The following is a 24,398-nucleotide window of genomic DNA, read 5'->3' as shown; positions in this document are numbered from 1 at the left end:
CCCCCCCAAAGACTTCCCTCAGCTCCTCTCTCTGATTTCTCCGCACATGTTATTCTCTGCATGTTATAAAATTGTACATATCCTTACATTATCTATCTAACATGTTATCAACCAATAAATTTATGTATGTTTATTCAAAACCTGCCAAGGAGTCCAGTTCATTTTGTTGTCTTTTTAGAAGCTCCCATTCTTCCTTGAAGCCACAGTTGTCCTTGTCCCCAATTTATATGTCAATTTAGCCAACTCTGCCTAACTTGTCAGTTTTTCTTGCCACTGTTCTTTCGTTGGGATTTCCTCATTCTTCCATCCTTGTGCTAGCAAGACTCTTGCCGCTGTTGTAGCATACGTAAATAAATTCTTTGTTTTTCTTGGCAGGTCTTGTCCTACAATCCCTAACAAAAATGTCCTCTCTTTGACACAGAGCCCTGAAGCCATGGCGCACGTCTCGCCCGCCGGAGAGGGCAGCGTGGCGGTAGTGGTGCGGGTGCGGCCGCAGACCCCCCGCGAGCGGGAGGGGAACCGCCAAAGCGTGGTGCGGGTGGTCGGAGACTGTATGTTGGTGTTTGATCCTGAGGAAGCCAGCCCGCCGGGGGTCTTCGCCCAAGCTCAGGACCCTCCGTCGAAAAGGAAAGGCAAGAACCTGACGTTCGCTTTTGACCGGGTGTTCGGCGAGAGCGCTACCCAAGCAGAGGTGTTTGAGAATACGACCAAAGAGATCCTGGACGGTGTTCTGAATGGCTACAACTGTTCGGGTAAGGAGGCTGAAGGGATTGGGCTTCTCTTGGCTCTGCCGTCGAGACAGGCAGTCTTGAGAGCCAGTGTGGTGTAGTGGTTAAGAGCGGCAGTCTCGTAATCTGGGGAACCAGGTTCGTGTCTCCGCTCCTCCACATGCAGCTGCTGGGTGACCTTGGGCCAGTCACACTTCTTTGACGTCTCTCAGCCCCACTCACCCCACAGAGTGTTTGTTGTGGGGGAGGAAGGGAAAGGAGAATGTTAGCCGCTTTGAGACTCCTTAAAAAAGGGAGTGAAAGGCGGGATATCAAATCCAAACTCCTCTTCTTCTTCAAGGCCGTGCCGTGGCCTGACACCATAGATAAAGGCTAGAGCCGTGGTTCCCAATGTGGGGCACACGCCCCACAGGGAGGCAATTTGATTTTTAAGGGAGGCAGTTCGAGAATGAGTTATTAACAGCGAATTTTTTGCATTTATTATGGTTCTAGGGACCTCACATACAGTATATAAATACTGTACTTTTCCATGTACAGTGGTATCTTTGGATGCGAACGGGATCTGTTCCGGAGCCCTGTTCGCATCCAGAAGCGAACGCAACGTGCGCGGGTTGCGATTCAGCGCTTCCGCACATGCGCATGACGTCATTTTGACCGCCTGTGCATGCGCGAGCGGCGAAACCCGGAAGTAACGCGCTCCATTACTTCCGGGTCACTGCAGTGCCATCCCGAAAATACTTATCCCGAAGTTCTTTCAACCCGAGGTATGACTGTATAAGACTAGGTTTCTTTCTTTAAAAATTATGCTAAAAAGTTGGGGGCGTCCTATACATGGATAGTGCATAGGGTGGATGTTTGATTGGTTGCTGCCGCGGCTGTCAGCGGCTATTGGGCGTGTTATTGGTTGCTGCGTCAGTGGCTGGTGTTGATTGGCTGTTGCTGCTGTAATTGGGCGGGTGATGGGCAGCTTCTGCCGGCGAGGGGCAGACGAGAGGCGGATTTTGCGGCGCGTGCAGGTGAGCAATTTTTGGCAATCCCCCCAAAGGACGCTCAACAACCCTGGGTAAACCCCCCCAAGAAAAGCACAACAACTCTGTGCCATCTCCTCATATTTTCTTAAATTTGAGTCTTATACATGGGGGCGTGTTAAACACAGAAAAGTAAGGTCTATATTGTGACACACATTTTTAAAATTAAAATCGGAATGTACACAGCGGTCAGCTGGTGATAATGGAGAGGTTATCTAAACAGAAAATACACTGAGCGCATTCAGGGGGAGTAGCGCTCCGAGAGGTCTCAGTCAACAGTTTTGGAATTTCCCCCTGAATGCAACCGCTCCAAAGCTGTTCATTTGGAGCAGTTGCCATTTTTCAGTGCAGTCTTTTGGGCTGCTACCTGCTTTGAGCACTGGTGATCGGTGGGTATCTACCTTGGGAAATTCGCAATTTATCAGCCAGGGAATGTATGACGCTTTCTCGTGGGTCCCGTGCTTTATAAGCAAGGCAAATATAATAATTACTGCTATAGAACTCTAAATACAAATGGTAAGTGTATCTAAAGTATTAAACTTCGATCACAATTCTTTGGAAGCTTGTTTAGACCAAGTTAATAGCCTTTTAGGCTTTCTCCACGTGAATAGGAGTTCACCTTTTGAATAATCAGAATTACCGTATTTTTTGCTCTATAAGACTCACTTTTTCCCTCCTAAAAAGTAAGGGGAAATGTGTGTGCGTCTTATGGAGCGAATGCAGGCTGTGCAGCTATCCCAGAAGCCAGAACAGCAAGAGGGATTGCTGCTTTCACTGCGCAGCGATCCCTCTTGCTGTTCTGGCTTCTGAGATTCAGAACATTTTTTTTCTTGTTTTCCTCCTCCAAAAACTAGGTGCGTCTTGTGGTCTGGTGCGTCTTATACCGCGAAAAATATGGTATATGTCCGGGGGGTGGGGCATCAGGATTTTAGAGATGCTTAGGTGGAGCATTGCCAAAAAAAGTTGGGAACCACTAGACTAGAAAGAGACGCCATTTGGCACTTATGGAACGGAACTGGAAGCCACCGTTGGCCAGTGTTAGAAACTCAGATATATAAGCTAGACTGCAAATGGCTCCTTAAACCAGCGTTACAGTCAGCGAAATGGAATACCTAGTTGCCCTTTCTGGCTCAAAAGTTGTATATTTCAATATGACTTTTTGCTTCCGATTGTGCAGATATAACGGGTAGAATTCTACAGGATGTATTGTTATAGTGTGTGAAAACAGTAGAGACCCAAGAATTCCCAGGCAGGCACCTCCAGATGCCTGGAGGCGGCTGGCAGACATCTTAGCGCCTGGGCATCTTCACTTGGTTGCAAGGGGCTGATAGCCAGGTGCAAAATGTACCTGGCAAATTTTGAATGTTGGCCATGACTCTCAGTGAACCAGATGGCAGGGGCATTGCCCGGTCCAGACAACACTGGTGTCTAGCATGGAAACTGATTTTTATTTACTGGAAATACTAACCGGGACTGTGTGACCCTCAAAGATGACTGGAGCAGGAGAGATCCTCCTTCAGGTACAGTGGTACCTTGGTTCTCAAACGCCTTGGTACTCAAAACAACTTGGAACCCAAACACTGCAAACCTGGAAGTAAGTGTTCTGGTTTGTGAACTTTTTTTCAGAAGCTGAACATGCTCCATTTTGAGTGTTACGCTTCCGATTTGAGTGCCACGCTTCCGTTTTGAGTGTTACGCTGAGGTCTGTCTGTTTTTGCTATTTGTTTTGCGTTTTTGTGGCTCTTTTTTGTTTTGTTTTTGTGACTGTGTGGAACCCAGTTAAGCTACTGATTGATTGTGTGAATGCAGTACATTGTTCATTGCTTTTATTTTATGGCTCAATGGTCTCGTTAGATAGTAAAATTCATGTTAAATTGCTGTTTTAGGGGTTGTTTTTTAAAGTCTGGCACGGATTAATCCGTTTTGCATTACTTTCTACGGGTAAGCGCGCCTTGGTTTTGGAACGCTTTGGTTTTGGAACGGACTTCCAGAACGGATTAAGCTTGAGAACCAAGGTACCACTGTATGTTGGCCCCAGGATCTGAACAGCCTTCCGGCATCTGTTAGTGATCCAGGTGGTTCAATGCACATCCCTGACACTTAGGGGCTGACTCAGTGGCTGTGGCCTCCTTCTCTTCCAGTGTTTGCCTACGGTGCGACGGGTGCAGGGAAGACCCACACCATGCTGGGATCGGAGAAGGAACCGGGCATCATGTACTTCACCATGGAAGAGCTATACAAGCAAATAGAGGCCAGGAAGGAGGATAAGCACTGCGAGGTCCTCGTCTCCTACCAGGAGGTATCACCCTCTCCCATTTCTTACAGCTTCTTTCTACCTTAGGCTGCAGAGAGATGCAGTGTTCATAGCAGAGGACAGACCGCCCCTAGCAGGAACCCAGTTTTGCAGTTTGACCTCCACGCATACAGATAGGCAAGTGGAAATTCTGGGTTTGCCTTTGGTCTTGTTCTCTTCAGAAGGGCTGCCTGAAGTAGCAAATATGTGAGAACAGGGCCTTTTCTGTGGTGGCTCCCCATCTGTGGAACGCTTTCCCCAGAGAGGCTCTCCTGGTGGCGTCATTACGTGCCTTTAAGCGCCAGGCAAAAACATTCCTCTTTAATCATGCCTTTGGCCATTAAATAATCTTATAGCCTGTTAAAAGTGTTGGGTTTATTTTATTTTTGTTTATTTATTAGAAGAGCAATTGTTTGTTAAACCAGTCCAGGAATTGTAGCTCTGGGAGGGGAATAGGGGTCTTCTAAAAACTCTCAGCACCGTCAACAAACTCCAGTTCCCAGGATTCTTAGGGGGGAAGGAAGTGACTTTTTAAAGTGGCATGATGCTCATTTAAATGTATAGTTCAGATGGGGTCCAACGCAGGAAAATGTCCGTTGCAGGGGGTTGGACTAGATGACCCACGGGGTCCCTTCCATTCTTCCAGTTCTATGATTCTATGTGTTATCAAGGCACTGAAGGCAAGTTTCATACCAGCTTAGCTACAATCAAAAATGTCTTGTGCGTGTTTTCTCTCCTGGGGCTGCAACCTGATTAAAGGCATTTTAAATGATGAATAATCGATTAATCTATTGATAAATTTTGCAAATGGGTAAGACGCTACATCTCTGACACGAGAGGGACACCTTTTGGGGGCTGTGACAAATAACCATGTGCCAGTAAAACAGCACTTTCCATTTGCAGAAAGCAAGACTTCTGATTTAGAGGAATCTCTGGAACAATATGGAATGCAGCAGGGACTCTGTGGCCCTCCAGATGTTATTGGAATCCAACTCCCATCAGCCTTTGCCAGCATGGCTGATGGTGAAGGATGCTGGGAGGTGGAGTCCACCAACATCTGGAAGGCCACAGGTTCCCCACCATCCCAGATGTGGCACAGAAGGAAAGCACAGAGACACCGTCAAAGAAAGCTCTTTGATATTGGATCATGCACACATGTTGCAGGAGACATCATCTCAGAAGAGGAAAAAGGCCATTGGAAGAGGGTGCTTGCCACCTACAGTTTCCATAAGTGAATTGTGTTTAAAAATTACATTTTTAAAAAAACCAACCAGCTGCCTGATTAATTGGAGGCACCTTTTTAGTTGATTAAAAGCTTCGAAGCAATTGATCTAACTAATTAATCAATTAATCACTGCGGCCCAGCTTGTTGCAGTCCTTGGGCTCCTGCCCGTGGCATACGAAGTGCAGCTCAGACCTGTAATATCTAGTTGGTTGGCAGAACTTCCATCTAGTGCGTTCCCTGGTTCAAAGGGAGCCCCGTTTTTTACAGGGTAGCGTGCCATGCCTGTAACGGTGAGAGATACGCCCACCGTTAGCTGCTGTGATTTTGGCAAGGCCGTTCCACGGACGGGTGCTCTTGTTTGCTTGCGATCTGCTTTGGCTTTCCTCCCTCAAAAAAAAAATAATTTAAAAATCTGGAAAACTTTCCAGTTGATGGTTTGTTTCCCCATATGTGTTGCCTTGTTTCTACAAAGTATTTGGGGTAACCTACCCGAACTAGAGGCACAGATGAAACTACCATTAAAACAGCCAGATACATTAAAAATCAAAAATATATTTTGCTAACAGGGTTGGTACACTCGTGGGCAAAATTGTGGAAACCTTTTGGGGAAAGTGTATTTCTGAGGTTTGGTGGCTCATAACACCTGATTGGCTCTCTAAACTCTCATGCCCATTGGCTATGTTCAAATGTAGGAAAGCTCCTCCATATCAGCGTAAGCAAGTTGTGCTTCCTTTTTCTGGTTCTTTGGCTATAACTTTTGATAGAATACAGGTGATTGAACAAACTTTGTTGCATTACACTCTTCATTAAAATATCTCTCCATTGATATATAATTTTATGGTATCACTCCAAAAATAAGTGGTCTTATGAGCCATCAAACCTCAGAAATACACTTTTTCCAAAGGGTTTCCACAATTTTGGCCACTAATTTTTGGCCACGATGCCGGCACCAGGGCTGGGGAGGCCCTGCCCTGGTTTTGCACGTCAGGCTTCATCAGAATTGGATGAAGCTACTTTTTAATCGGCAGAGAATGAATGAACTTTTTAGTTCCCTCCCTGCCCACATCAGATCACTAGATGCCCCCGAAAACTGATTGACTGGTATATCTGAATTTAAGAAACATGAGTAATTGCCTGCAGCCTGAAACAGCAAGTGGTGACTCTCTTGCTGCTTAGATCAGGAGGGAGTTGTGCTCTTAGCTACATCTTCAAGCTGATTTTCCAGGCATGATAGGGGTTGGAGCAAACACCCCAGCAGGAACACCAGATTGGCTCTGCTAGGGTATTTGCACCTCACCAACTTCATCTCCCAGTGAGGGACAGCGACACACCTGCTGGAAAACTAGCGGCTCTGCCCCAGCCAGAAAGCCACTTCTGGAGTGCTGACCCCCAGGAGACTTAGATGCACTGTATCGAAGCCCGATCCTTTCTTCCAGGTGTACAACGAGCAGATCCACGACCTGTTGGAACCGAAGGGCCCGCTGGCCATTCAGGAGGACCCAGAGAAAGGGGTCGTGGTACAAGGGCTGTCTTATCACCAGGTGGGTATGATGATTGCCTTGCAGGGAGGACAATATTGGGGGGGGGTATATATGCATATAGGGACGCGGTTGGCGCTGTGGGTTAAACCACAGAGCCTAGGGCTTGCCGATCGGAAGGTCGGCGGTTCGAATCCCCGCGACGGGGTGAGCTCCCGTTGCTCCTGCCAACCTAGCAGTTCGAAAGCACGTCAAAGTACAAGTAGATAAATAGGTACCGCTCTGGCAGGAAGGTAAACGATGTTTCCGTTCGCTGCTCTGGTTTCTCCAGAAGCGGCTTAGTCATGCTGGCCACATGACCCAGAAAAACTGTCTGTGGACAAACGTCGGCTCCCTCAGCCAGTAAAGCGAGATGAGCGCTGCAACCCCAGAGTCATTTGCGACTGGACTTAACTGTCAGGGGTCCTTTACCTTTACCTTTTTATATATTTATATATATGTAATTAAAGAGCCCATCACTTGCTTAAGGGATTTCTCCAGTTGTGGTGGGAACATGAAGGGGAAGTTACTATTTGTGGCTGCTGCACGTGCTTTTCTCAACAGTCTCTCTCTCTACTGGCCTGTGACTTTTTTATTTGTTTTAATCCTTTATTGAAATTCATAGATATCATACAGTATCTTAAACCCACACATACAAAGAAAAAAATAACGTTACATAAATTTACAGTTAAATATTAAATTACTCTTTCCACATATTTTCTAACTAAACAGTCTCTGTTTTTCTCTCTGCTGGCCTGTGACTTTTAGCCAAAATCGGCAGGCCAACTCCTGGAGATGCTGAGGCGGGGAAATCTGAACCGTACACAGCACCCCACAGACATTAATGCCACCTCTTCACGCTCCCATGCAGTCTTCCAGGTAAGTGTGGCAGAGATTGTTAGGGACCATACGCAACTGTTAGGTACCACTCCAGCGGGAAGGTAAACGGCGTTTCCGTGCGCTGCTCTGGTTTGCCAGAAGCGGCTTAGTCATGCTGGCCACATGACCCGGAAGCTGTATGCTGGCTTCCTCGGCCAATAAAGCGAGATGAGCGCCGCAACCCCAGAGTCGTCCACGTCTGGACCTAATGGTCAGGGGTCCCTTTACCTTTACCTTTAAAACGGGCAATGCAGATATATCAGCAGTTAAAAATATATAAGTTAAATCTTAATCTCTAAAACATAACCTAAAATTGTCATTTAAGGCCTTAGTCATTATGGTAGCACAGCTTGTTCCCTATGTTTTATTGCGGTCGCACAGAGTTTGGCCATCCTTAGCGTGATCTCTAGATTGAAGTTCGGACCCATCTGGAGATTTTTGTATAGCAGGGATGATAAATACTGAACGTATATCCCTGCAGAAACGACAGAGTAACAAGACATGAGAGACAGTTTCTACCTCCATCAGGCCGCAGCGGCAGACTTGTTCCGCATATGATTTACCCTCGAATCTGCCCTGCAATAAGGCAGATGGCAGCACGTTGAATCTAGCAAGGGTAAACGACCATCTGTATTTTGTTACCGTAGATTCCGGCGTATTAGGCGACAGGAGGTATTAGACGACCCCCCAAATTGGCAGCTGCAATTTGGGGGTTCGTCTTATAAGCCCAGTGGCCCAATACGCTGGGCAGCAACAGGGGGTGGGCTCTGCGCCAGACGGCTTTCTCCTGGCGCGGAGCTGAGCCCGCCAGCCGCCGCAGCAGCAGCGGGGAGGGGGCTCTGCTCCACGCCACCCATACCCGGTGTATAAGGCAGTCCCCGACTTTGGAGAAGATTTTCCGGGGTTCAAAAGTCGCCTTATACACCGGAATCTATGGTCTTTGTAATTTTGACAGATACGGTATATTGCTGAGGTAAACCCTCTTGAAGCCTTTAATCATGAGGTCTGTTGCCCTATGTGTGGCTTCCTGGAGATATTTTGTCTTGCCGCTGTGGAAAATGGAGGCTAGACCAGATGGATCCTTGATCCGATCTGTATTCTTGTAGGGTAGGTAAAAAGGTAAAGGACCCCTAGACGGTTAAGTCCAGTCAAAGGCGACTCTGGGGTTGCAGCACTCATCTCCCTTTCAGGCGAAGGGAGCCAGCGTTTGTCCGCAGACAGCTTTCCGGGTCATGTGGCCAGCATGACTAAAACGCTTCTGGTGCAACGGGACACCGTGACAGAAACAAGAGTGCATGGAAACACCATTTACCGTCCCGCCACAGCGGTATCTATTAATCTACTTGCACTGGCTTTCAAACTGCATTAAAAACTTCCCGATAACTTCCTGACTGCCTTCAGGTGTTGTGTAATTCTCCATCTCCTTGACATCTGATAGGAATGTTAGAATTCCTGATCCATGATTGCAGTCATGGGTTTTTTTGCCTTTCACATGATGTTATATGTTTTGTCTCCACAAAGTGGGAAGTGATAGAAACAGGATGTTTGTGTTACTGTGTTCTGTGAAGTGGGACTATTGTCCTTTGTTCTTTTTCTCTTTGCTGTCTGATGCTAGAGAGAGAGGGAGCCATGTTGTAGTGCTCCGTATGTGTTTATATGTAAATAAAGTAGATTAGCCAAAATGCTGAGTTCTGTCACGCGTGATGCGCAAACTCTGCGGATCCCTAAGTGTGCCAGTGTCGGCTGGCATCGGTCGCTGTGATGTTCAGCCTGAAGAAAGCTTTTGAAGCTCCCGAACAAAAGACCAGGAGGGAGAGAACATGCCATTCGGGCATGTGTCTCTGCCAGGGTCCTACTCGAGTGTAGGCTGAACTCCTGACAAGGAGGGCGTTCCACTACCTAGAAGGCCCTCTGCCTGGTTCCCTGTAGCTTCACTTCTCAATGTCCAGGCCAAACAATGGAGGTGGAGATGCTCCTTCAGGTATACAGGGCCGAGGCTGTTTAGGGCTTTAAAGGTCAGCACCAACGCAGATTCAACTGGCTGTCTCCAGTGCTGCTTTTCAGGAAGTTCAGTGCGCTACCACCCACCCACACCAAGGGATGCAGCACTTTTTAACTTTTTCAGATCCATGTGAAGCAACGGGATCGCGTTGTGGGCATCACCCGGGACCTTCGGGTGGCCAAGATGAGTCTGATCGACTTGGCGGGCTCAGAGCGGGCCTCTGCCACCAAGGGCAAAGGGGAGCGCCGCCGCGAGGGGGCCAACATCAACCGCTCCTTGCTGGCTCTCATCAACGTCATTAACAGCCTGGCGGATGCCAAGGTAACGCCTTTGCTACTTCTTCCTGCCCCTGGGTTTAGATTTCTGTGGTCTGCCCCTAGGTTTACTGTTCAGGGACATCCTTGGCCATTGTTAAAGGGCATCTGAGTTCACTCAGTGATAGTCATTCCTGCGTACATATTTTTATATAATAAAGTGTGTGTGCAAAAATGCTTTGAAGGCTTTCAACATAATAAATCTGATCGCGTTATCCAGACTGGTAGAGGCTTGAAAATGTGCAGCATGATTCGGGGCGGGTGAAGAGTGTATATTGTCTGTTTTTATAAAGAAATAATGTCGTGCTGTAACATCCCCTCTAATTCTTCCATCCTGCACACAAACATTTTGCAGAAACCATGGAAAATTCGGCTGCTGAAAATGAAGTCCTTTTCACCCCCTATTATATTTCAGCTTCACCACAAGGGGGTGAAGTTGTAAGGCTAACAGCACAATATATTCTGCATAGAATTGTAGAGTTGGAAGGGACCCTGTAGATCATCTAGTCCAACCCCCTGCAATGCAGGAATATGAGACCTGCAGGTATAAGGCAGGATATGAATTTTAATAAATAATAATAATGCAGCTGTCCCTTATGGGGATCGAACCTGCAACCTGGGCATTATCAGCACCAGGTATGTTTACTTGGACATAAGACCCACTGTCTTCACTGGGACTTACCTCCAGGTAGGCGTGCACTTGGGACTGTAGCCGCAGTCGCCACAGAAGAATTAAAGGGGAATTGTGGGCATTTTCCTGTGGGAACGTGATTTTTATAAACCCAATTTTCGTCTCTGCTTCCCTTTTGGCCCACAGGGCAAAAAGCCTCACATTCCATACCGGGACAGCAAGCTTACCCGCCTCCTAAAGGATTCTATCGGTGGGAACTGCCGGACCATAATGATAGCCGCCGTTAGCCCCTCTGCGCTTTCCTACGAAGACACCTACAACACCCTAAAGTATGCCAACCGAGCTAAAGAGATCAAACTCCTAGTAGGTATCAGAGAAAGCCGACCTCTTAAATCAGGCCGGAATTGCAACTTGTGCAAAAATGCAACGGCCTACCTCTGTTCCCCATCTCAAAATTACCTGCTTTCTGTGCTTTGTCCTGGCCTGCAGATGAAAAGCAACGTGGTCAGTGTGGATTGCCATATCAGCCAATACGCAGCAGTTTGTGAGCAGCTGAAAGCAGAGGTAAGCAGACCCGGTTTCCTTTGGGTGGGAACCTGAGGAAGGGCGGGGGGTCATCGTATAATGAAGCCTTCTTCACAGGGGATATGGTAGTCCATAGCTACTAGTCATGTTGACTTACCGTATTTTACGTTCTATAGGACGCACTTTTCCCCCTCCAAAAATTAAGGGGAAATGTGTGTGCGTCCTATGTAGCGAATGCAGGCTCCTTGGCTTCAGTGATAGCAACACGAAGCCTCTGAAGCGCAGAGGGAGCGCTCTGGAGGCTTCACGTTGCTTTCGCAGAAGCCTGGAGAGCGAGAGGGGTCGGTGCGCTCCAAAGACTTCAGGCAGCTATCCTGCGCGAGTTCCCGTTGCGCTCAGGAGGCTTTGGGTTCCTTTTGCTGAAGCCGGGAGAGCAAGACTCTCCTGGCTTCAGCAGAGAGGGAGAGCTGCGCAGCGCCCCTTCAGCGAAGCATGAGGAGAAATGGAAGGGGCTCCGTTTCTCCTGCCACTTCGCTGAAGGGGCGCTGAGCAGAGAGGGGAAGAATTTTATTTTCCTGTTCTCCCCCTCTAAAACAAGGTGTGTCCTATGGGCGGGTGCGTCCTATAGAGCGAAAAATACGGTGCGTAACCTCCAGAATTAGCCAACAGCCCTGGCCAGTGGGGCATTTTTGAATTGCTAGACAAGGTATGCAATCCCTCTGTCTGGTTAAAAGTTTCACCACAGTGCCAAGGAGCTCAAAACTATGCTGTGTGGCAGTCCAGCTGTCGATTCTTGCTGTCTAACTGCAAACCGATGCTTTGCATTTGCTTTCTCTCTCCCACTCCCTGTTAGCATTGCCATAGACCAAGCTTTTTGGGGACCCAGCGGCCTGTGCCGGGTTACCAGATTGGCAGAGCAGGTCCCTCATGCCTTTTAGGGGTCCTGCAACAATGGATCAAAATTAATATTGATTTGATCTTGAAAGAAAATGGCAATCAAGCTTTCTTAGTTCAGTGTTTTCCCCTAGAGTATTCACACGGGGGTGGGCAAGAGAGGTTTCGACTGCCGTGGGGCCTTTGCACGGTTTAATCTGGCGCTGCCAGAGGCCTAGTTAGAAATCTAGAAAACTGGTGTGGCCCCCAGAAAATACACCCTTTACAGAAGAAAAAAGTGGTGAGTCTCAGTAAGCAACAGGAAAAACACCTGAGCGCAGCCCCAAACAAGTGAAAGACAGGCAAAAAACACCCACTCAAAAGCCGTAAAACTTTATTTATTCTTTTGAGGAAGAGCAGGTGTCAGGAGGGTTGTCTGAGGGTGCCCACGGGTGCCGTGTTGAAGACCACAGATACAAATGTTCCCTTCAGGCCAAGTTCCACTCGTGAAGGTCCTTAGAACTAGTCCTCCGTAGAAAGTCATTCAGGACAACACTGTAAACGATTAAAAACATTGGCAGGATTTTTTTAAAAACCACTTGCAATGTGACAGGAACTATGGTGATAACCGATTTTTAAAGAAAATATAGAGAACAATATATGATGCAGCTGGAAAAGAGTAACTATGGAACCCATGGAGGGGTGAAGGGAAGTCTAGGGATTCAGAGAATCGTATTTGTATAGGATTATGATTTACATGTGAATGCAAATGTTAAATGGAAAATCGAAACCATGGTTGGTTTTTGATACAGGCAGTACACTGCGATCTTGGGAACTTCGCCCTGTGTGCGAAAGAAATAATTCTTTTTTACGCCTTTCAGGTGGCCGAATTAAGAGGGCGGCTCCAAGCTTATGAGGAAAATGTCCCAGAAGTTAGACCCCACCTTGTACCGGCTGTTTTGACTCCTTCCAGACCTGGCCAGGATGAGCTTCTCAGGTAGGTCTGCTGTGTCTTACTACACAGGAAGCATTGGAGTCGATACCTTTTGATGCAGACAGGACTGCAAGAAGCCTGTGCAAAGTGAGGCATTTAAAGCCGAAATCTAGCCAGTCATGGACCCCAGGATTTGAAGGATCTGTTTCAGCCCGAAGTCCTCCTCCCAGCCTCTTCTTTTCCTTCCCTAAAAACCTAGGCTCCTATTTTTTCTAAGATATTCAGAGACATGCAGTGCTTAAATTTTCCTTTTTCTTTTTTTTTTACCACAGCAACCATGAGAAATTTGCCTCTATTTAGAAAATAGATTCTCAAGTGTTGTGGGATCCACTGTCAGAGGGCTTTGTCCACAATAATAATTTATAAAAAAATTATATCCTGCCCATCTGGCTGGGTTTCCCCAGCCACCCTGGGCGGCTTACAACATATATAAAAACGCAACAAAACATTAAACATTTAAAGAAAACAAAATATCCTATACAAGCAGCAAACAGACCGATAAATCAATAGAAACCAACAATAACAATAATAACGCAATAATAAACAGTTTATAGTCATGCCGAAATTAAAATAAAATGCCCGCATCCACACCATGCTGAAAGCTATAGTTTGTTTAGGGTGCTGAGAGTTGTTAGAAGAAACACACACACACACACACACACCCCGCTCCCCTCACGGAACTACAATTCCCAGATTTCCCTAGGAAGTGGAGTTGATTGTTAAACCGCTCTGAGAGGGAAGGGAGGGTCTCCGAACAACTCTTTCTTCACCCTTAACAAACTACAGTTCCCAGAATTCTTTGAGGGAAGCCGCAGGTGTTTAAAGTGGCGTAACAGGGCTTTCAATGCACGCTGTGTGAACGTCTAGTGTTAGCTTACTTGTATCACTGGGGCAGGGCCGGATTTAGGTTTGATGAGGCCCTAAATTACTGAAGGTAATGGGGCCCTTTGTATGTCTAGCTGTGGTTTGTCAACAACAAATTGTCACAGTTCTTTTGTGTTGAATATATGCTATATGGTAATTTATGGACCTAATAGGTATCTAAAGCCATTTGCCCATAACAAAATATGTATTTTATCAAAGTAATTGTTGAACTGAAATACAGTTAAAAAGAAGTGTATTAACAGTGAAATACAATTACGATGAAGTATAAAGGTAAAGGTACCCCTGCCCGTACGGGCCAGTCTTGCCAGACTCTAGGGTTGTGCGCTCATCTCACTCTAGAGGCCGGGAGCCAGCGCTGTCCGCAGACACTTCCGGGTCACGTGGCCAGCGTGACGAAGCTGCGCTAGCGAACCACCAGCAGAGCAGCACACGGAAACGCCGTTTACCTTCCCGCTATAAAGCGGTACCTATTTATCTACTTGCACTTAAGGGTGCTTTCGAACTGCTAGGTTGGCAGGCGCTGGGACCGAATGACGGGAGCTCACCCTGCCGCGGGGATTCGAACTGCCGACCATGCGATCGGCAAGTTTTAGGCGCTGAGGTTTTACCCACAGCGCCACCCGCGTCCCTATGAAGTATATTAATAGTGAAATAATTATTAAGCCCTAACTTAAAATGATTTTTTATTCGTAACAAACTTAATAATGCAGACACATTGGCATTTGGCAATAACAAAAGTTCCTTTAGAAACACAATTTACAAAGACTCATAATCTAGTCTCTAGAAACTTGCTATAAAATGAAATAGTAATAGCAAACCAGTGGTATTTTAGGGAGCAGGCTAGCAGGCAGGGCCTACTACTTACATTATAGGAGCCGGCACGACACAAAGCACTGTTGCTGTATGTAGGTTTTATTTTATTTGTTTTTTATCTTATATTTTGGAAATGTACATCTAGGTTTTTTCCCCCCTTTAAATTTTTTGGGAGCCCTCAATTGAGTGGGGCCCTAAGCTGTAGCTTGCTTAGCTTATATGTAAATCTGGCACTGCACTGGGGTAAGGAGAGAGGTACAGATCGTTTAATTGCCTACCCAGGGCAGGAGTGGGCCGTGGATGAGAATAAAACCGGCTGAGAGCTGGCGTCATGTCTAGGAGCCCAAGCTATGAAACAGGACGTCCTTGGTTTGAATTTCACCTCCACTGCAGACTTTCTCAAACAGAGCAAGGCTGTGCCCCCAGAAGCAGGGCACGGGAAGGTTAGACCAGATGTCCTTTGGGTTTCGTACCAGCGCTTGGTAGAGAATGGTTGGTGACACCCCACTCCTGCCCTTGGTACAGGTCAAAGGAGGCTTGTTCCGACTGCGAAGCCCCAGATAAGGGCGATGGCGAGGCAGAGCTGTTGAAACCGAATGATGGCGCCCCTTCTTCAGGAAAAAGCAGCACAGCAGAGCAGGTAAGGGCCAGGAAGTTTGTGGGATGGGCATCGAGGTCAGGAGATCTCAGCATGTGGATCCTTTTTCCTGAGGCTTTTCCACCCAGAGATCCGCTCAGTATCTGCAGTGCCTCTCTTAAAAGATTCACACGTGGTTGTTTTTATAACTGACTGCTGAGGCCGTTTCTCGGCTAATCCCGGAGCACCCCACAGGGATTGCCCCACGGGGCAGCAAGTGGATTTGTGGGTGCTTTGATCAGCACCCTGAGGGTGTTCTTTTATCATCTGCACCCAGAGGAATTGGGAGCGTTGCATGACATCGCAGCAGCTCGTCCAATTCTGTGTTGTTTTTTAAGAATAAATAAATTTATTTATTTGGTTTTTCAGATTAAACTTTTACAATCACATATCCAACATACAACCTAAAAGCCAAGATTCCAAAGAATCTCCTGGAATTCCCTCCTCCCCTTTGTGGGCCCTATTGCTAATCATTTCCTCCCGCATCTTTTATGATAATCCAAATCTTTTACATCTCCATTATGTCCAAAATTCACCTTTAAACTACAAGCGGTTATTCAGATCGTCCATTTGTCAGTTGGGCATGTTGCACACGATGGGTAGAATTTAGCATCCGGTATATATTATACTGGGACGCGGGTGGCGCTGTGGGTTACAGCACAGAGCCTAGGACTTGCCAATCAGAAGGTCGGTGGTTCGAATCCCTGCGACGGGGTGAGCTGCCGTTGCTCGGTCCCTGCTCCTGCCAACCTTGCAGTTCGAAATTATGTCAAAGTGCAAGTAGATAAATAGGTACTACTCCGGCGGGAAGGTAAATGGCGTTTCCGTGAGCTGCTCTGGTTCGCCAGAAGCGGCTTAGTCATGCTGGCCACATGACCTGGAAGCTGTACACCGGCTCCCTCGGCCAATAAAGCAAGATGAGCGCCGCAAACCCAGAGTCTGCCACGACTGGACCTAATGGTCAGGGGTCCCTTTACCTTTACCTATATATTATACAAATTTTACACCAGCATAATCCCTCCCCCCGACACACACCTTTTTGCTGTGTTTGATAGATTCAAGAACTGGGGGGGAACCCCAGCTGCTGTGGCACAGAGTCCTCAGATCTAGCTGAGAAACAGGAGAAGCTGAATGCTCGGTTGCTAGGAATGGATAAAAAGCAGCTGATGAGGTGAGTCGACGTCTTTCCACCCGATACAAGGAGAGCGAGGTCCTTTTATCCTGCCATCTCATGCAGGTTTAAGCACATATCAGGTTGGCAGTCAAATTGATGTCACAGACATTTCATTCTTTCCAAAATACAGTGGTACCTCGGGTTACAAACACTTCGGGTTACAGACTCCGCTAACCCGGAAGTAGTATCTCGGGTTAAGAAATTTACCTCAGGATGAGAACAGAAATCGCGCGCCGGCAGCAGTGGGAGGCCCCATTAGCTAAAGTGGTACCTCAGGTTAAGAACAGTTTCAGGTTAAGAACGGACCTCCAGAACAAATTAAGTTTGTAACCAGAGGTACCACTGTACAGTGGTACCTCAGGTTACATACGCTTCAGGTTACAGACACTTCAGGTTACAGACTCCGCTAACCCAGAAATAGTACTTCAGGTTAAGAACTTTGCTTCAGGATGAGAACAGAAATTGTGCTCCGGTGGCGCGGCGGCAGCGGGAGGCCCCATTAGCTAAAGTGGTGCTTCAGGTTAAGAACAGTTTCAGGTTAAGAACGGACCTCCAGAACGAAGTAAGTTCTTAACCCGAGGTACCACTGTACTGCTTATCTGCAGGATGGGGAAGGAGCCATGCCGATTCCTTTCTGCTCTTTTGCAGCGTACACAACATACATTCAAAGTACGCGACTTCCCCCACTTGAATCCTGGGACCTGGAGCTTTTCACTCTGTGAAAGGCAAAGTACAGTTCCCCAGGATTCTTTGGGAAAAACCATGTGCTTTAATAATGTGTTGCACACACAGCCTTTGCTCCCGTCTCTCCCATTGTGATCACATGGTGATTTTCGATCTTCCTTACTGTCTCAGGCTGGTAACGTCAATCTTGCACGTGGCACAAAGGCAGTATGCCCTTCTGAAAGCTGCCAACCTCCTCACCCCGGATACGAGGGTCGACTTTGAAAGCCTGGGCAGCTTGGTGTCGGGAGAAGCCTGTGAGGCCCCAGACGTTTCCGCTGTAAAGGAGCAAGTTGGGGAACTGGATGCGGCTACTCGAGGCAGCCTGGAGCCAGAAGCGCAGCAGCTCGTGGATAATGGTGATTCTTAGGGGGGACGGGGGGGACAGCGTTGAAATTTATTTTAATTTTATTTATTTGTTGGATTCATATACAGTGGTGCCTCGCAAGACGAAATTAATCCGTTCCGCGAGTCTCTTCGTCTTGCGGTTTTGTCGTCTTGCGAAGCACAGCTATTAACGGCTTAGCGGCTATTAATGGCTTAGCGGCTTTAAGAAAAAGGAAACAAACTCGCAAGAACTCGCAAGACGTTTCGTCTTGCGAAGCAAGCCCATAGGGAAATTCGTCTTGCGAAGCGACTCAAAAAACGGAAAACCCTTTTGTCTAGCGAGTTTTTCGTCTTGCGAGGCATTCGTCTTGCGGGGCACCACTGTACAGCCCTATACCCGAAGGTCTCAGGGTGGTTCGCAGAACAAAATCAGAATATAAACCCACAAAATATATCATCAGAATATAAACAACAACCCAATAACCCCCACAACCACATTTTAGGATCAAATAGGATCAAATCAACCAAAGACTTGGTTAAAAGGGAATGTATTTGCCTGGCGCCTAAAGGTGTATAATGAAGGCGCCAGGCGAACTTCCCTGGGGAGAGCATTCCACAGATGGGGAGCCACTGCAGAGAAGGCCCCGTTCTCGTGTTGCCACCCTCCGAACCTCTTGAGGAGGCCCGCAAAGAAGGGCCTCAGAAGGTGATCTCTGGGTCCAGGCGGGTTCATATGGAAAGAGTCAGTCCTTGAGGTATCATGGTCCTGAACCGTTTTAAGGTTTTATGGGTCAAAACCAGCACTTTCAATTGGACCCAGAAACTAATTGGTAGCCAGTGCAGTCAGATCAGAAATAGCAGTGAATGGGATTGGCTGAGTGCAGGGTTCCCCCATTGGCTGACTGGGGGGTTGGCTGAGTGAAGGGTTCCCTCATTGGCTGACTGCGGAGTTGGCTGAGTGAAGGGTTCCCTCATTGGCTGACTGAGGGGTTAGCTGAGTGAAGGGTTCCCCCACTGGCTGGCTGAGGGGTTAGCTGAGTGAAGGGTTTCCCCCATTGGCTGACTGAGGGGTTAGCTGAGTGAAGGGTTCCCTCATTGGCTGACTGAGGGGTTAGCTGAGTGAAGGGTTCCCCCATTGGCTGACTAAGGGGTTAGCTGAGTGAAGGGTTCTCCCATTGGCTGACTGGGGGGTTGGCTGAGTGAAGGGTTCCCCCATTGGCTGATTTGTCCACTCTCTCGGGTCCATGCCCTTGGGTGTTCGTCTCTCTTAGGCTGCCAGTTTTCATTGCTCTCTGCCTCTCTGTCGCAGCTGCCCTCCCACCTTCCCTTCCTGCAGCCGAGCGTGTCGATCCAACGGGCGGTCCTGGGGTCTTGCCCGCTTCACCAGAGAGGGGCCCAATGCCAGGCGCAACTTTCAAGACCCCCCACCTCCCAACAAAGAAGCGAAGGAAGTCGGCAGAGAGCCCACCGCTGTCCGAAAGGAGCTCCCCTTCTACCCCCAAGGGGCGGGCCAAGCGTCGGCGGAAGAATCCCCTCTCCCCACAGCAAGTGGGCTCCCTGAAGGAATGGGCTGCTTTCCCCCAGGCTGACTGCACCAGCACTCCTCTCGTGGATAAAGCCAGGTCTTCTAGTCCGTACAGTCTCCGCCCGCTGCCGTGCTGCCCTTTGACAGTTACGAAGACCCGTAGGCCTCTGGGCACCTCAGCCGCCCAGAATTGCTCCACACCAGCTCCACCGAGGGGCCTGAACACTACCTTCGACCTCTGCGAGGTTCCCTGCCCTCCGGACGTGAAACCCAGCGCTCCTGAATGCCCTGCCTGGGAGAGCGTCCAGCACCTCTCTAACCACCAGGGGGCACCTTTCATACCCAGGTGGGTGCCTCTGAGCTGCAAGGCCCTCTGGCATTTCCTTCCCTTTGCAAGAGGTTTGGCCCAGGGAGTCTCAGACACAAACTATGCCAATACTTGCGGTTCCCAGTTGAAAGCGTAGGGGGCAATCTCTGCCAAGCAGCAGGGAAGAATCCCACGAAACACAGTTCTTGCCTCCACTCTTACAAGTCAAAAAGCCGTGGCACGAAAGGAAAAAGCAATGGGGAGGGTGGAGGAAAAGGATTACACTCAGACAACAAATTCCTGATGTTACCAGGCTCTTCTAATGACCAGGTTGGGTGGAAATGGGCTGCTTGTAGTTCAGAAAGGAAAAAAACAGGCCTGCGTGGCCTTTTGATAACCCAAACGTCCTGGAAGTAGCTTTTATACAGCCAAAAGTTGCTGTCCTTGCAGAGTGGGGCCTTCTGGGCCCTAGCAGGAATCTACTTGTCACCCTTGCTGTGGCGGTTAAGGCTCTCCATGGCCTAATTGGTACCATCACCTCCAGAGGAGATGGTCCTGCTACTCTTCCTCACAGAGAGTTGCTTCTACAATCATTTTAAATTGGGATTGGGGAGGAAGGCATGAGCCCAGCTGTTACAAACAGCACAGGATGTTTCCTATTTCCCGAAAAATTAAAACAGTTGAGACCTGTCTGCATTGCCTGAAAGTTCCTGGCCTTTAAGACAGCCTTGCAAATAGTTACTAGCCTGCAAGCATTTTTGCTAGCCGGTTGGGTTTGTACATTAGGTGCAAATGAGGGCCAGAGCGCTCCCCTCCCCTGTTCCTCTGCCAGTCTGCTCAGTCGCCTCCATTCAGTTCTTTGTCGCCTGCAGCCACCAGGCAAATATTTAAGTGCACTTTAAGAGGCGTGGACCTTTTTTTTGGCAGCCAATCCCTGCCTTTGTCCCGTATCTCTTGGCGAATTACAGGTGACCAGTTTCCTTGGGGTGAGGAGGGGGCTGGGCAGGCAAACCATCCTGGAGGATGTGCTTCCATTTAACTCCTGCAATCCTTTCAGTTCCAGGGCGTCCATGCCAGTGTTCACCATGAAGGGCTCCTCCATTCCTCGATCGTCCTCCTTGGCCTCCAAAGCCTCAACGCAAAAGAGGAGGCACACCACAAAGTAAGCTCACTCTCCTCTTCAATAGGCTTGTCCTGGGAACAAACCTATGTCCTCCTGGCCCCAATTGAGATCATCAAAACAATATTGATTTCCCCATGGTGGTGCCAGGTTAGGGATCCCTACCTTCAAGGCTGCCAAACCTACTTACATATATCGGTGAGAAGATGATCCCTGCCCTCAGGCTCCCATCCAAAAAGGCACGATACAAAAGGAAAGGGTGCTGGAAGGGAGGAGGAAAAAGCTCAGACACTAATCTAAGCAATTGGTCCCTTACTTTTCTCGCCCTGATCTGGCCACAGTGATCCATGCGACAGTCACCTCCAGGCTTGAATATTGTAACTCACTCTATGTGGGGCTGCCCTTGAAGCTGATCCAGAAACTCCAGCAGGTGCAGAATGCCGCGGCGAGGCTCCTTACGGGGTCCTTGCCGCAGGATCACATTCACCCAGTGCTTTACTAGCTGCACTGGCTCCCGGTGGAGTACAGGGCCAGGTTTAAGGTGCTGGTTTTGACCTTTAAAGCCCTATGCGGCCTAGGACCCTCGTACCTACGGGACTGCCTCTCCTGGTATGCCCCGCGGAGGACCTTAAGGTCCACAAATGACAACTTTGGAGGTCCCAAGTCGCAAGGTGGTTAGATTGGTCTCAACTGGCCCCTACTTGGTGGACTGCTCTGTCACAAGAGACTAGGGCCCTGCGGGACTTGACATTTTTCCGCAGGGTCTGCAAGACAGAGCTGTTCCGCCTGGCCTTTGGTTTGGACTCAGTCTGATCCTTATGTTTTCCCTCCCCTTATGGTTTTGATCCATGGGCTACTTTTAAAATGAGGCTGCATTTTAAATTGCATTTTAACCTGTATTTTAAATCCCCCCCCTTATGTTTTTATTGTAATTTTACTGGTGTTAGCCGCCCTGAGCCCAGCTCTGGCCAGGGAGGGCGGGGTATAAATAAAATTTATTATTATTTATTATTATTAGAGGGCTTTTAATGAGGAGCAGGAACGGTGGGGGGGAATTGGAGAGGAGCTGAATGTTGCTGGCCTTTCTGCAGGGCTGCTGGAGAAGCCTTGCAACCCAATCTCTCTCCTTCTTTTTAGCCCCGCCTCCTACTCGCTGGGTGCGCCACGCAGCCGCATTGCCAGGCTCCAGGGCACGTCACTCAAGTCTTCGCGGGTCACGAGCGCGCCAGGTAAACTGGGTCCGGCTAACAGTAGTGCAAGATCTCTGGTGTCTCTGCCCATATTCTCCCAAACAGTTAAGCCCACAGAGCTCTGATTGTGAAGAGAACAAGGCTGGGGAATGCTTGAGGGGAAGAGCAGGCAGGAGAAGATTGGGAGGTGGGAAGATGCTGGAAGCTGAAGAGGTAAGAGGGTTTAGTGAGCAGGAGGAGTCTGGCAGAGAGCAGTCCAGAAACAGAGGCAGAAGCAGAGGCTGGAAAGGAAGAGGGCCAAGAAACAGAGATGAGGTAGGCTGCTGAAGAGTCGCAGGTGTCTCCCCCTCCTGCTGTGACAAGCTTCCATCTCCCTTTGTCTCCCAGAACCAGAAGAGGCATGAAGAGAGCGGAGGGAAAGTTAGCTCCATTCAGGCACAGTCTCCGATTGCTTAGGGAAAAACCCTGGAGAGAAGGGGACTTAGGCAGCTGTAGAGAGGTGCTTCATGGGGGCAAGACCTGCCAAAAATGAGCTGCTGGGCTCATTAGGCCTGAAACGCCTGTGCAGGTCTATTTTTGCTAACGAGGAGTTACCTCCAACTCGCTCGGGGTTGGTTCCTGCTAGCTCACTACTGTTAGTCTAATAGGGCGAATGAGGCCCTGCCCACCTTAGTTAGCTCCTACCTGCCTGCCTTCTTATTTACTTACAGCCAGTCAAGGGGTGGCTCTGACTGGCATTGGCTGTGGCTCCAACTATGGTTGGTCTCCCTGCCTTCCGCCTCCCAGTCCCATTGGGCACCAGTCGCTTGTAGATTTACCCGCCAACTCCCTTTCTAATCTGGGCTCTCCCTACAGGACAACCCTCTGGCAATCCTGCATGGAAATGGCGCTAGGAAGATTCCATCGCTCCTGAAGGATTGTACCCCATCTTCAGTTGTGTCGTATTCTATGAAGATGCCTTCCTGAAAATCCTCATTGCCCACTCTTTGGTCCCTCAGCATCTGCTGATGGTATATTATCCTGTATATTTAACAATATATATATTAAAAACAAAAACAGGAAAAGATAGATATATAGATATTCCTGCTTTTGTTTTTTTTTTAATAGATTAGGGTGTTTTTTTAAAAAAAACTTACCATAAAAAGCTTTAATAAAATATATGATATATATATAGAGAGAGAGAGAGATGTAGAACAATGAAATATAAATTTATTTTTTAACATCATATCAAATATTACTTATGTCCTATTCTGGTTCGTCAGTTCTCACTTGTTTGCAATTCCTTAAATTCACAAAATTCTGAATGAATGAATTATACATTTGCCCATTACCCTACACTTTATTCTTCCAAAACATCATAAAGTTTGGTCAATGAAATGTTTGTTTTCCTGTTCCCCCACGCACTAGCAATATTTGTAAATTTTAAAGCACAAACCGCATCCCATATCCTCATCATCCAATCCCTCAAGGAAGGGGATTCTTCCGCCCCCCTTTTTCTTTTGTGACTTATTATCATCTCTGTATCGACATAGAAAACCCAAGATTCTGCATTACCAAATAAAATAACTACCAAGTCAAATGGTAATTTCTCCTCATCACATGGACTTTCTTTTGAATAGCAGGTGATTTTTTTATTGTGCTTTCTGACCCTGTCTCCTATATAAAGATGCCTTGTCACAAGGGCAAACAAAGTTAACCTCAACACATATAGTAACACGGAAGTGGACATTTTTCACTGGCTGCTCCAGTGTTGGAGAGCGTTCTCCTTGCTGAAATAAGAATAGGCCCCATCAGTATTGGCATGCCGCCGGCTTGTAAAGACGCTCCTGTTAAGACAATCCTTTCCCTGACTTGAAGCTCCTGCTCTAATTACTTGTAATTGCCGTTTTTACCCATTTATTTGTTGTGCTGTTTTTATGGGCTCCTTTTATTGTTGCATTTCAGTTGTGGGTAAAATAAACACATTAACTGAAAATAATGCTTTGATGAAACTGCTTTGATGTGTATTATGCACTCTTATATTTTTGTCACCAGATTTTATACAGTCGTACCTTGGATCCCGAACGCCTTGCAACTCGAACGTTTTGACTTCCGAACACCGCAAACCCAAAGTGAGTGTTCTGGTTTGCAAACGTTCTTTGGAATCCGAACATCCTCCGCGGCTTCTGATTGAGTACAGGACGCTCCTGCAGCCAATCGGAAGCCGTGCCTTGGTTGTCAAATGTTCTTGGAAGTCAAACAGACTTCCGGAACAGATTCCGTTCGACAACCAATGTACGACTGTACTCGTAAACCAAAGCCATCCTGACAATCAAGCATCATATAACTAGATGATTATAATAGCAAGTGTGTGGTCACAGCAAACTAGAGCCACAGTTGCAAAGCCTGCTTCCTCGGCGCATATTCCTTCAGGACTGCAGCCTAATTTCTTGATGGGTTACTGTAGCACACTGAGAAACAAAGGACAGCTTGAGGGACTGTGACAGCCTTGCTCGGAAGTTCAGTGAGATATGACTTTAGGGCTTTGCCAAATACAGAAGTGGAAAGGAGGAGGACTGAGCTCTGACTTTTTGAGCTGGGTCCTGGAGAACTAAGTGTCTTGCTGGCCCTTTCCTGGTGAATAGTAAGAGGTGAATGGGTGGGGAAACAAAGGGAGTATTGGGGCACTGTGAAATACAGTCGTACCTC

The 24,398-nt window shown here is 47.8% G+C and overlaps 1 protein-coding gene across 3 annotated transcripts in view; it reads left to right on the top strand.

Annotated features, from left to right (window-relative positions):
* The window catches only part of KIF18B (kinesin family member 18B), a 30,348-nt gene extending 6,588 nt beyond the window's left edge, over positions 1-23,760 (top strand). For 2 of the 3 annotated variants that reach the window (XM_080976646.1, XM_080976645.1), the window contains 15 exons: positions 422-752; positions 3,898-4,055; positions 6,711-6,815; positions 7,560-7,670; positions 9,796-9,993; positions 10,804-10,980; positions 11,107-11,181; positions 12,897-13,012; positions 15,233-15,347; positions 16,400-16,515; positions 17,374-17,600; positions 18,878-19,439; positions 20,458-20,562; positions 21,658-21,749; positions 22,566-23,688. In XM_080976646.1, coding sequence (XP_080832772.1) covers positions 434-752; positions 3,898-4,055; positions 6,711-6,815; positions 7,560-7,670; positions 9,796-9,993; positions 10,804-10,980; positions 11,107-11,181; positions 12,897-13,012; positions 15,233-15,347; positions 16,400-16,515; positions 17,374-17,600; positions 18,878-19,439; positions 20,458-20,562; positions 21,658-21,749; positions 22,566-22,603 — 2,514 coding nt within the window. In that variant the 5' untranslated portion in view covers positions 422-433 and the 3' untranslated portion in view covers positions 22,604-23,688. Of the gene's footprint in view, positions 1-421; positions 753-3,897; positions 4,056-6,710; positions 6,816-7,559; positions 7,671-9,795; positions 9,994-10,803; positions 10,981-11,106; positions 11,182-12,896; positions 13,013-15,232; positions 15,348-16,399; positions 16,516-17,373; positions 17,601-18,877; positions 19,440-20,457; positions 20,563-21,657; positions 21,750-22,565; positions 23,689-23,744 lie in introns of those variants that run through there. The other variant, XR_013978546.1, reaches the window with a different exon arrangement.
* Positions 23,761-24,398: the final 638 nt, after the last annotated feature.

Source organism: Podarcis pityusensis (assembly GCF_964106645.2).
Source record: "Podarcis pityusensis genome assembly, chromosome: 13".
NCBI lineage: Eukaryota > Metazoa > Chordata > Lepidosauria > Squamata > Lacertidae > Podarcis > Podarcis pityusensis.
Note: the sequence above shows the minus strand (reverse complement) of the source record. Positions and strands in the feature narration are given on the sequence as shown.